Raw genomic sequence first — 12,754 nt, forward strand, 5'->3', positions numbered from 1 at the left:
CACCGAACAGGTAGCATACAACTACAAATCTATAATCTACGGAATTTTCTTAGTGACTTGTCAGTATCTGAAACATATGCCAGCGCTGGTGTGAGCGACATACCCGAGCAGCCGGTGGTGGGAGTACAAGGTGTTGGCAGCGTCGGTGTCGTGGCACACCTGTATGGCGGGCAGCCAGCGGTGGGAGACGTTGAAGCCCAGCTCGAAGACGTGCAACTTGTCAGCCGGGCCGCAGCGGCGTCTCGTCATATGGGCCACGGGCAAGGAGCGGCTCTCACACCACAGGTCGCCAGCCGTAACACGTTTGCCGGATACCTGCAAAGGCAGTCGTCTTCACAGCTGAACGCGTTACAGAACATGAAAACGCATCATGAAGCAGCGTACGGGAAAAACTCGAAATCTATACGGAGTTGATGCCTTTACGCACAGACGGTTTGACTCATACTTAACAAACATAATGCGAAAGCTTGTGCTGAATAATTCAGACAATAATTTTTTTTATTATGGGCCCTGCAGCATATATTATGTTACAGTAGGACATTACGCAGAGAATTAGTAGACAGTATGCTACTTGATATTTAATTTTTATATACAGGCTTGTTTCGGCTTTGTTACCTTCATCAGTACATCTGTAAACCATTGCACTTATTTATATTTTACGTAATATACAAATTATAAACATTTTTTTTTAGATTTTGTACTCACGTCCTAACGAGATGAAGAGGAGGCTTCGATACGAGGCGTTGGCTTTCGAGAGTGACTTAAAAACATGCGACAAAGTCGTAAACATTATGCCAAATATTATTAAAGTGGATTTCTTCAACGTAACAGACAGAAACAGTAAGTAAAAAAATAGTAACGTCGCCCAGCAAATACTTCGGATTATGAATATTGTAACGAAAGAAACAGTTTTTACAACGAAAATGGAATCGAGCAGGCCCTATGGTAAAGACACACTCTACCCTTATAATGGACTTCAGGAGGTATAATATGGTGCGGAAAGAAATGATTCTGGGAAAAATTGAAACTATTCGAAAATACGCTTCTCTTATATATATTCATTTCATTACGAATTTACAAACGCCTTAGATGACTAAATCGAATCACAGCCGAGAACTATAATTACGGGTATCTGAGGAAAACGTCAGAAGTTACCAAAGTAAGAGCTACACATTAATTTTCTCAAAATACAGCCCATTTAACTGGAAAAAATCATGCTGAAGGAAAGAGCCAAAACTATCATATTAAATGTAAACTATAAATACAGTACAGACTTCTCCAAAGTCTGCTACTGTTGATGATGGCTCCCACGATTCTTGGAAACAATATTTGCTCCGCGAATAACCGTAGCTAATATTACACTCGGAAACAGCGAAATATTTCTGATAAATAATTCCTCGTAAATCAAGTCGTATTCGGAACTAAGCCGAACAAGCATCACAACGAACATGCTCTTAACGTTAAATTGTTAGTATGTTTTCAGCTAATAACAATAATCATTCGTAGATAATATCTGCTGCAGATTTCTACTAATACCTCTTAACTGAATTACATAGTCCAAGTATTCGACAAAGTCGTAAATACAAGAAGGATATTGCGAAGAGCATCACATATCACGACATACGATGTAGATCAACCACGCACCGAAATTCGCGTTGGCATTCATTTCCTTCGAGGCCTCATTGAAATTGGCACATTACACCCAACACTACAGGCGAGTCTCTTAATAAGTGTAGCTTTCTTGGCTTTAACGAGAAAAACCATTGAGTTACAACCTACCTCAGGCTACGCTGCAGATCAGTCTGTCACCACAGAAAGCTTTTCCGCTGTCACTTCCGTTGCTTCGCGAACTCAAAACCAAACCGTTGCATTCCAACACAACATGGACCACGGGCTAAGTTCCGATCAGTCTTTCACCACAAAAATCTTTTCCGCTGTCGCATTCGTTGGCTTTGCCACCTCACGATTAAGCCGTTGCATTCCAAACTAACATAGATCTCGGTCTAAACAGCAGATCAGTGTGTCACCACAGAAATCTCTTCCGCTGTCGGACTCTTTGGCTTCGCCAACTCAAAACCAGATTGTTGCCTTCCAACCTAACCTAGACCTCAGGTTACGCTCCAGATCACTGTAGCACCACAGAAACCCTATTCGCTGTCAGATTTGTTGGCTTTCGCCAGGACAAAACGAAACTGTTGCATTCCAATCTAACCTAGATCTCAGGTTACGCTACAGACCAGTGTGTCACCACAGACAACTTTTCCACTGTAAGAACCGTTGGCTTTGCCAACTCAGACCCAAATCGTCACATTCTATCCTAACCTAAACCTCCACCTAACGCAGTCCTTTATAGTGACATTAAGCTGTTCACCCCACTCACGAGGTAATCACTCTTTCAGCAATTCGTAACTTCTTCAGTAATTTCAGAAGATACATCTCTCGTTTTCACTCCACCTACTCTTCGACATGTACTCAGTTGCTAACTACAAATTCTCTAATTCAACAATTGCCAGCATCAGCACACAGTCCAACAACCTCCAAACGGCTAGTCACTATTGGACAAAACCAGCATAGAAATGAAAATTACGGTAACAAGGTACACACCAGTACTTACCAACAGTAGATTATTATTCCCTATACGCTGACGTCCAAGAAGTCAAGGCTGTTTATGAACTATTAAAAAAATATTCTAATACCTCGAAACCAAACATGTAACAAAATTAACACAATTAACTGTAAAAATTAAAATAAAAAACAAAAAATGCACCTAATTCTAAAAGAGAAAGTTATCTCTCTTTCTTTGGCGCATACATGCTCCCTGAAATACTCATCTTCTAAACATTCATGGTGGTGTCTGTTTGTACTATATCGTGTCTCCCTACCACTTTCGCGCAACGACGCTCTGAGCGTGTTTTTTCGGGAATTGACTAGTTTGAACCTGGGACCTGTTGCTGGTAAGGAGTCGCCAGACCACACATGACATGTAGAATTCAGAAGAGTTCAGTGAGACTAGCGATGATATAACCAAATATTAAATGATTTCAGCGTCAGCTCCACTGCACTCCTTGTAAAAGAATCTTAATACTAACTAAATTTAGTGGAAAGGGTTCAAGGCTTTCCTATTTTTAGTTAGCTGGTAAAATAACGTCGAAAAAGCAGTTAAATTTACCATTGGAAGTTTTATCCTACTCACAAAACATCGTTTATAAATTGCACTATTGATAAAAGGAAATGTTTTAATACAGGATGGTAAAAACCAACTGCGTTCAACAAAAATGTGAACGAATATTCCCTGAATGGGTTTCCAAGTTCTACAATGGATCGAAGGATGACCTATGCCATATCACATCTATAATCTAGGTTAAATTTAAGTTTCACAGAAGAAAAAACTATCAAAACGGTCTATAGTGACCCTCAATTATCTTTAATTACTTATCTAACTTGTCGTAAATTACAGTGGCTGATGTGGCTTCTCAATAACTATATAAAAGAAAAATCATCGCGTCTCAGATCTTTACTTCAAGTGGCAAATGTGAACACCGTGAGTTTTAATTAACGATCGACACTAGTTTTACGCAAAAAGGGGGTGTAACAGATGAGTCTTCTGCAGTTCTGAGTCAAGTCTTGTTGTTGTTGTTGTTGTTGTCTTCAGTCCTGAGACTGGTTTGATGCAGCTCTCCATGCTACTCTATCCTGTGCAAGCTGCTTCATCTCCCAGTACCTACTGCAACCTACATCCTTCTGAATCTGCTTAGTGTACTCATCTCTCAGTCTCCCTCTACGATTTTTACCCTCCACGCTGCCCTCCAATGCCAAATTTGTGATCCCTTGATGCCTCAAAATATGTCCTACCAACCGATCCCTTCTTCTAGTCAAGTTGTGCCACAAACTTCTCTTCTCCCCAATCCTATTCAATACCTCCTCATTAGTTACGTGCTCTATCCACCTTATCTTCAGTATTCTTCTGTAGCACCACATTTCGAAAGCTTCTATTCTCTTCTTGTCCAAACTAGTTATCGTCCATGTTTCACTTCCATACATGGCTACACTCCAAACAAATACTTTCAGAAACGACTTCCTGATACATAAATCTATATTCGATGTTAACAAATTTCTCTTCTTCAGAAACGCTTTCCTTGCCATTGCCAGTCTACATTTTATATCCTCTCTACTTCGACCATCATCAGTTATTTTACTTCCTAAATAGCAAAACTCCTTTACTACTTTAAGTGTCTCATTTCCTAATCTAATTCCCTCAGCATCACCCGATTTAATTTGACTACATTCCATTATCCTCGTTTTGCTTTTGTTAATGTTCATCTTATATCCTCCTTTCAAGACACTGTCCATTCCGTTGAACTGCTCTTCCAAGTCCTTTGCCGTCTCTGACAGAATTACAATGTCATCGGCGAACCTCAAGGTTTTTACTTCGTCTCCATGAATTTTAATACCTACTCCAAATTTTTCTTTTGTTTCCTTTACTGCTTGCTCAATATACAGATTGAATAACATCGGGGAGAGGCTACAACCCTGTCTCACTCCTTTCCCAACCACTGCTTCCCTTTCATGCCCCTCGACTCTTATAACTGCCATCTGGTTACTGTACAAATTATAAATAGCCTTTCGCTCCCTGTATTTTACCCCTGCCACCTTTAGAATTTGAAAAAGAGTATTCCAGTCAACATTGTCAAAAGCTTTCTCTAAGTCTACAAATACTAGAAACGTAGGTTTGCCTTTTCTTAATCTTTCTTCTAAGATAAGTCGTAAGGTCAGTATTGCCTCACGTGTTCCAACATTTCGACGGAATCCAAACTGATCCTCCCCGAGGTCTGCATCTACCAGTTTTTCCATTCGTCTGTAAAGAATTCGCGTTAGTATTTTGCATCCGTGGCTTATTAAACTGATAGTTCGGTAATTTTCACATCTGTCAGTACCTGCTTTCTTTGGGATTGGAATTATTATATTCTTCTTGAAGTCTGAGGGTATTTCGCCTGTCTCATACATCTTGCTCACCAGCTGGTAGAGTTTTGTAAGGACTGATTGTCCCAAGCCCGTCAGTAGTTCTAATGGAATGTTGTCTACTCCGGGGGCCTTGTTTCGACTCAGGTCTTTCAGTGCTCTGTCAAACTCTTCACACAGTATCGTATCTCCCATTTCGTCTTCATCTACATCCTCTTCCATTTCCATAATATTGTCCTCAAGTACATCGGCCTTGTATAAACCTTCTATATACTCCTTCCACCTTTCTGCCTTCCCTTCTTTGCTTAGAACTGGGCTGCCATCTGAGCTCTTGATATTCATACACGTGGTTCTCTTCTCTCCAAAGGTTTCTTTAATTTTCCTGTAGGCAGTATCTATCTTACCCCTAGTGAGATAAGCTTCTACATCCTTACATTTGTCCTCTAGCCATCCCTGTTTAGCCATTTTGCACTTCCTGTCGATCTCATTTTTGAGACGTTTGTATTCCTTTTTGCCTGCTTCATTTACTGCATTTTTATATTTTCTCCTTTCATCAATTAAATTCAATATTTCTTCTGTTACCCAAGGATTTCTAGCAGCCCTCGTCTTTGTACCTACTTTATCCTCTGCTGCCTTCACTACTGCATCCCTCAGAGCTACCCATTCTTCTTCTACTGTATTTTTTCCCCTATTCCTGTCAATTGTTCCCTTATGCTCTCCCTGAAACTCTGTACAACCTCTGGTTCTTTCAGTTTATCCAATTCCCATCTCCTTAAATTCCCACATTTTTGCAGTTTCTTCAGTTTTAATCTACAGGTCATAACCAATAGATTGTGGTCAGAGTCCACATCTGCCCCTGGAAATGTCTTACAAATTAAAACCTGGTTCCTAAATCTCTGTCTTACCATTATATAATCTATCTGATACCTTTTAGTATCTCCAGGGTTCTTCCACGTATACAACCTTCTTTCATGATTCTTAAACCAAGTGTTAGCTATGATTAAGTTGTGCTCTGCGCAAAATTCTACTAGGCGGCTTCCTCTTTCATTTCTTAGCCCCAATCCATATTCACCTACTATGTTTCCTTCTCTCCCTTTTCCTACACTCGAATTCCAATCACCCATTAGTATTAAATTTTCGTCTCCCTTCACTATCTGAATAATTTCTTTTATTTCATCGTACATTTCTTCAATTTCTTCATCATCTGCAGAGCTAGTTGGCATATAAACTTGTACTACTGTAGTAGGTGTGGGCTTCGTATCTATCTTAGCCACAATAATGCCTTCACTATGCTGTTTGTAGTAGCTTACCGCATTCCTATTTTCCTATTCATTATTAAACCTACTCCCGCATTACCCCTATTTGATTTTGTGTTTATAACCCTGTAGTCATCTGACCAGAAGTCTTGTTCCTCCTGCCACCGAACTTCACTAATTCCCACTATATCTAACTTTAACCTATCCAGTTCCCTTTTTAAATTTTCTAACCTACCTGCCCGATTAAGGGATCTGACATTCCACGCTCCGATCCGTAGAACGCCAGTTTTCTTTCTCCTGATAACGACATCCTCCTGAGTAGTCCCCGCCCGGAGATCCGAATGGGGGACTATTTTACCTCCGGAATATTTTACCCAAGAGGATGCCATCATCATTTAATCATACAGTAAAGCTGCATGTCCTCGGGAAAAATTACGGCTGTAGTTTCCCCTTGCTTTCAGCCGTTCGCAGTACCAGCACAGCAAGGCCGTTTTGGTTAATGTTGCAAGGCCAGATCAGTCAATCATCCAGACTGTTGCCCCTGCAACTACTGAAAAGGCTGCTGCCCCTCTTCAGGAACCACACGTTTGTCTGGCCTCTCAACAGATACCCCTCCGTTGTGGTTGCACCTACGGTACGGCCATCTGTATCGCTGAGGCACGCAAGCCTCCCCACCAACGGCAAGGTCCATGGTTCATGGGGGGGGAGTGAAGTCTTATGCGCTCAAGAATGCGGCATCGCGTGCGTTCATTACCTTGTCGGTGTTTAAGCAGCGTCAGGGCGGCAGCGGCCGGCGCAGCAGCCATCCAGCTCGCCGTCTCGGAACCAACTCTCGTCTAACTTCTCCTTACTACAATTTACCGAAGTTAGTTTAAAAAAACTATCTGGCTATGTTTTCATCTGACCAGTCAGGGTCTCAACGTTAACCTTAAATTCTGTCTATCCAATGAGAAACGTTATACTTTTCGTGGTGGAGCAATGTTTTTAAAGTTTGCAACGTAACAGAGACGCTAAAAAGTCTCACGCTAAAATCTGCAGCTGGTGTGGTCCTTTTAGCGTTATCGTGAGATCTATACTGTTCTTCTGGAGGGCTCTATCTTTTAACATGGGCTGGAGGATTGTCCTAATGTAACAGACACGCGAAAAAGTCTCACGCTAAAACTTGCGGGTGATAGTGGCCCTTTTTGTGTTATCGTAAGAGCTATACTGCTTTTCTGGAGGGCTCTAGCTTTTAACTTGGGCTGGGGGTGGTCCTTGACGTACCTGAGACACGAAAAAGCCTCACGCTAAAACGTGCGGGTTGTGTAGTCGTACAGCTAGTCTGGCGGCGTGGGTGTCAAGCCCCTCCCTTATCGTAGGGCCTTCTAGCTTAACACGGTCCTGCTCTCGGCTTCTGTCCTCGTTTCTCCCCTCGGAACTGCGTCTGCCTCACGGTGGTAAGGTACGACATGCATTTAGGAATTCTTGTGTTAGTCTGTGGTATTCCATTTGGTCACTCGTTACTTGTATTACTTTGGTTAATTTAATGTCACGATTTATTCGGAGCTATGTGACATACCAGTAGATTTGCTTATTATGTCAGGTTTTTCGTGGAAGGTGTTGGATTTGCCTGACACCTTACAATCTAAATGACTCTGTAGTACTGATATTATCTTTTTTTCTCTCCAAGTAACACTTTTTGTTGCCGCCCCCCCCCATACCCTTCAATTGTGTTTGTACATGCCCCTGTTTTTTTGTCCCTAAATTCAACGGAATGATTCACAGCCAAATGCATGTACCCAATTTCATTTCACCCCTTATAACCAACCCACTCACCTGATGTGGTTGACCCATCTGCTATATAACTTTTTACTAACTGAAAAGTATTACAAGCTGTTCTATCCTTAATTAGCTTAAAATCATGTCTTGAGAAGAGAGATTCCCTGAAAGAACTGTCCCGCACAACCACGGTCCAACATCATCATGCTCTCTCTCATCTCTTTTTTACAATCTGTTTATGTCTCATGAGCAGCAAACCAAAAAGGGGATCTTAAACAAGAAAACGAAGAAAGTAATAACATTCTTTTCATATAAAGCCCTGATTTCTGAAACCACGTTCCTCTACGAATAGACCGCCATACACAATCTTTTCCACAGCACCACATGTAAAAACGCTCATGCGTTTTTTCGAAACCTTGCACAATGTCATGTCCTTGCCACAAACACTACACTTAACAATAAGAAGCAGTTAAATTGTACTGTCTGACAAAACTGATGACATTCATTGGTTTCCTCAATTCATCAGCAAATTTCACGAAAGTGAAACGAAGTGATGAGTATGTTGTTCCCCCCTGTCATACTATTTTCCACATCTTCAAAATTAGGAGTAGAACTTGACCCCACACTTGCCTCCATATTTCGTGATGCTACTAATACTTAAAGATATTTCAAATATTAACTAATTATGTGACTTTTCATGCTTTCCCGACGGATCCGTTGCAAATATGCTTCTCGGGTTTGCCGCCATATCGTATTGTGTAAATCGCACAATATTTCTTCGATGCAACTGCTCGACATCATCAGGTGGTGGCAACTGCTGCTGTCACTGCTGCAAGGCAGTAAAGTGCCCTCCGCCACACACCGTTGGGTGGCTTGCGGAGTATAAATGTAGATGTAGAAGAAATATTGTGTGATTTACACAATATGATCCGGCGGCCAACCCGAGAAGCGTATTTGCATTATTACTTTCTGTGTGAACCAACGAGACTGGATCGAGAGAATGTAAGGCTACAGAGAAATTCAGTTCAAAATATCCACCAAAACGTGACGTCGTAGCACCCATTACGTCACAGGTCAAAGATGACAGCTAGTATAGAACGTTCCTCTAGATCCATAAATGGACATAGTCAACTTTGGGTTAACTGTTGCTGCTGTCCATAGTATTAAATGTAACATTTGTTCAATGATTTGCCGTTGCGCTTATATTATAATACGTTTTTTGCAATTTTGACAGTTGTAGAACTTCAAGTCTGATAGGTAGTTGTTTGCACAAAGATATTTATGTTGTTGCGGGTCGTGTATGTATGGAACTGTTATTGATGTGTTTTATTTATTCGTTATTCTTATATAAAACTTCGAAAAACACTATGTTGAGAACATTGAAAACGCACTACAGATCCTGCACAAAATCCCAAAAGGTGAAAACATGAATATTTCGGAGGAATTCGAAATATACATATGTACTAAAGAATATCCTCACTTGAACAAACCGATTTATAGCACGCACAGTTTTTTAAAAAAAATTATTGAAATTTGATACAGGGATAACAGATAATCAAAATACTAAAGATTGCAAACATATCAGTAATAGTTCCATAGATACACGAACCGTATCAACATAAAAATCTTTGAGTAAACAACTAGCTGTCAAACTTTAATTTCTACGACTAATAATCCATAACAATTTGAGAAGAACAGAAATATCCATAACTACAACACTAGAGGGAAAAAGTGCTGTAATGCCCATTGTTAAAGATCTCGATGGGTTCGGCATACAGCAAAAAAATTGTTTTTGGTCATTTGCCCAATAATATAAAATGTTTGACAGGCAGCGAAGCAAGTTTTAAATCTAATTTAAACGATTTCTGACAATATTATGAAAAGGATAGTTGCTACTCACCATATGGCGGTGATGCTGAGTCGCAGACAGGCACATCAAAAAGACTGTCAAACAAAGTTTTCGGCCGCGGTCTTTTTTTGTGCCTATCTGCCACTCTGCATCTTCGATGTGTGGTGACTAGCAACTATCCTTTTCATTTCTACTTGAAAGCTGTCAGTCAGTAAAAAAAAGTGTAGCAGCATGAGTAAGACTAAAAATAATTGTGTTCATTAATGTTAACACCAATCATGCACACATACCGTGTAAAATGACACGTTCTACATTATTCCGATAAAAGAATTGCTCAAATTATCTAAGGAAAATGTAACCAACTTACTAATTATCTCCAGAGCAACGATGATGACCATGGGAGTCAGCAGAAATATATACAAACCGAAAAGATTGTAAAATTGCCATTTTTTAACCAGAATGGCGAATATACTATCACATACTCCTACTGAAAGTAGTATTCGTCAAAACTAGAAGAAAGGTTTCTATAACGACATGTCCGGAAAACAGTACTTGCTGAGTATGAGCAAATCTGTCCTCTCATTGGCATCTGTCCGTTATGTAGAAGTATACAGTATAGACAGTGCTGCATGTTGTTACTGCGCATTCTGACACATCCCTAAGCCCTTCTTCGCAGTCAATCACCCACGCTTCCTAACGAATATGCACCAGTTTGGATTGCAACAGGTGCGTTGGTCACCCACACTTATTAAGTCTGCACATTTTCGGTGGGTTGAGCATACAACAATTCATTTAAATGTTCCCACAGCCAGAAATCCGAAGGGATACGTAAGGCATGAGGAGCGCTTCAGTATCAGTGTAAGGTCAGGAATTGTCAGCGATAGACTCTTTCGTCCACGCAACTTACCATACAGACTAGCAGGTGCTGAGTGTCACTGACTGCTACGCGACGAATTACCAGCACAATCGGAGAAAGTTGCCCTCACAGAAAGACAACGACGATGGTTTATGCTCGGCGGGACACAGCCTTATTTTCTACTTTCTCAGTGCAACGTTTCATAGGCGGTGGATTGGGCGAGGGTGTCCCGTAGCATGGCCTTCCCGATCACCAGATCTGACTGCATGAAGGGTTTCTTTGCTGCAAAGATGGGCTGAAAGATGTGCCGGGATGGGTGGTAACCACACGCAGCACTATCTATAGTGTCTACTTTTACTTAAGGGACGTATGGGAATGAGAGGACGGAAACATGAGCTCTAAAAAACTTAAAACCTATGAACACTTCTTCATCTTAAATAGTGTGAAACAAATCTACTCTACTGCAGGTTCTTTGCTTTCCATTCATGCAGTTAACATAGTCTGTAAAGAACTATGAGGAATTGTTCATCTTCACTGCTGTAAACGACAACTCTTCTACTGAAAATGTGCACTTAGGTCTTAAGGCACGTATTTTAGAGCCTATGTTGACTAGATGTTTTTACTTCGAATGAATCTTTTCTATGATATTCCTGAATATTGACCTGTTCTCCTAGAACACACTGTATGTGAATATATTCCGTATGATGAAACCTTGCAGTCGAGACTGTAATACAGTTTTGGACGATTTTCGGAAATTAATGCAGACGGTCAACTGTTCACCTATACCAACTACATGCTTTTCCCCCTTCCAGAAACGACAGTCTGGGCTCAAAGGATGCCTGCTATCCCGCAAAGGTACGTTTGCGACATTGGTCTACAGTTCTGTGCATAGCCTCTTTTCCACGTCTTGTTGACGAGAGTAAGGTGCGCTCTTTTGTTGTCACGTGGGACTCTTCGGTGCACGTTCTGTTCTCGATAAATATGAGTTAGAAAAGAAGTTAATTCTGCATTAATGTTAAGAACTCGTTCTCGAACTGCTTTCTAGATCGTTTTGAGAAGCCTTTTGTTTCAATGCATGTTGTAGTTGAACACTTGTGTAGCTGCTGTATCCACATGGCGGGTGCGTTTAAAAATACTGAAATTAACAGTTTGGCTGTCTGTCTCATTACTTCAGCTTCAGCACCAGACTGGTCCACTAGAACAGCGTTTTCTAATCTTTCCGATAAGAGGAAGCCTTTTTAATGTTCACTTTTATGGTGGAACCCCTGATTTGTTTCTGTAGCAATTTTTTTTAATAAAGCACTTGAAGCGGTTGCGATACATAAATCGATGATGAAGGGGAGATTAATTACCACTTACTTATCAACAGGTAAAGGACTTATTAGCTGCATATCTTCTGCTCCTGACCGTGGCAGAATCGGATGACGATACAGACAGAGATACTGGGAAGACCACAAAGAAGTAAGACGCAAGCAGCTAATTAATGGAATAATTATATACTGAAATTAAAGAAACACATTTGAACGCGAAGTCGTCTTGTTGGGCATGGATTACTTCTCGGATAGCCGGTAACAAGAGAAAATCTATTGAATAAGAAATAAAGATCGTCCACCGTCAAGAGAGTTCTAAATAGTGAAACTTGAGATACCAACGAAGGAACGTACGTGAGGTACAGATGTTGACCGCGAGAGATGTGAGATACGTATACAAAGCGCAGCAAGTGCAGCAATTATTACTTTATCAACATCTGTGTGTGTGCTGTGCAGCGGGCTTGGGGTGCAAGCTGCATACTCGCGTAATTACAGCAATTGAGGTAGGCACGAGCATACACTAACTGCGCGGCCGGTATTTTCCCGATGTGGTCTTACACAAGACTGATTCCAGAGTAATGGTAGTCAGTTCATTTTACTTGACGAGGACAGTGAGTTCCACACTAGTGACCGATAATATTCTGTGTACGTACTGTTCCGTCAAAAAGATGTTTCCGAGTGGTCTCTGTCAGAATAAGTTATCCATAGTTTTATTCTCTCAGGGGAACAACAGTGGAGTACCTGAGTAGCAAAAGGGATTCCTATG

At 40.9% G+C, this 12,754-nt stretch overlaps 1 protein-coding gene across 1 annotated transcript in view; it reads right to left on the reverse strand.

Annotated features, from left to right (window-relative positions):
* Positions 1 to 12,754, reverse strand: part of LOC126355096 (uncharacterized) — a 133,612-nt gene that overhangs the window by 69,186 nt on the left and 51,672 nt on the right. Inside the window, exon 3 of the mRNA XM_050005291.1 lies at positions 104 to 315. Coding sequence (XP_049861248.1) covers positions 104 to 315 — 212 coding nt within the window. The remainder of the gene's footprint in view (positions 1 to 103; positions 316 to 12,754) is intronic.

Source organism: Schistocerca gregaria, chromosome 3 (genome assembly GCF_023897955.1).
Source record: "Schistocerca gregaria isolate iqSchGreg1 chromosome 3, iqSchGreg1.2, whole genome shotgun sequence".
Taxonomy (NCBI): domain Eukaryota; kingdom Metazoa; phylum Arthropoda; class Insecta; order Orthoptera; family Acrididae; genus Schistocerca; species Schistocerca gregaria.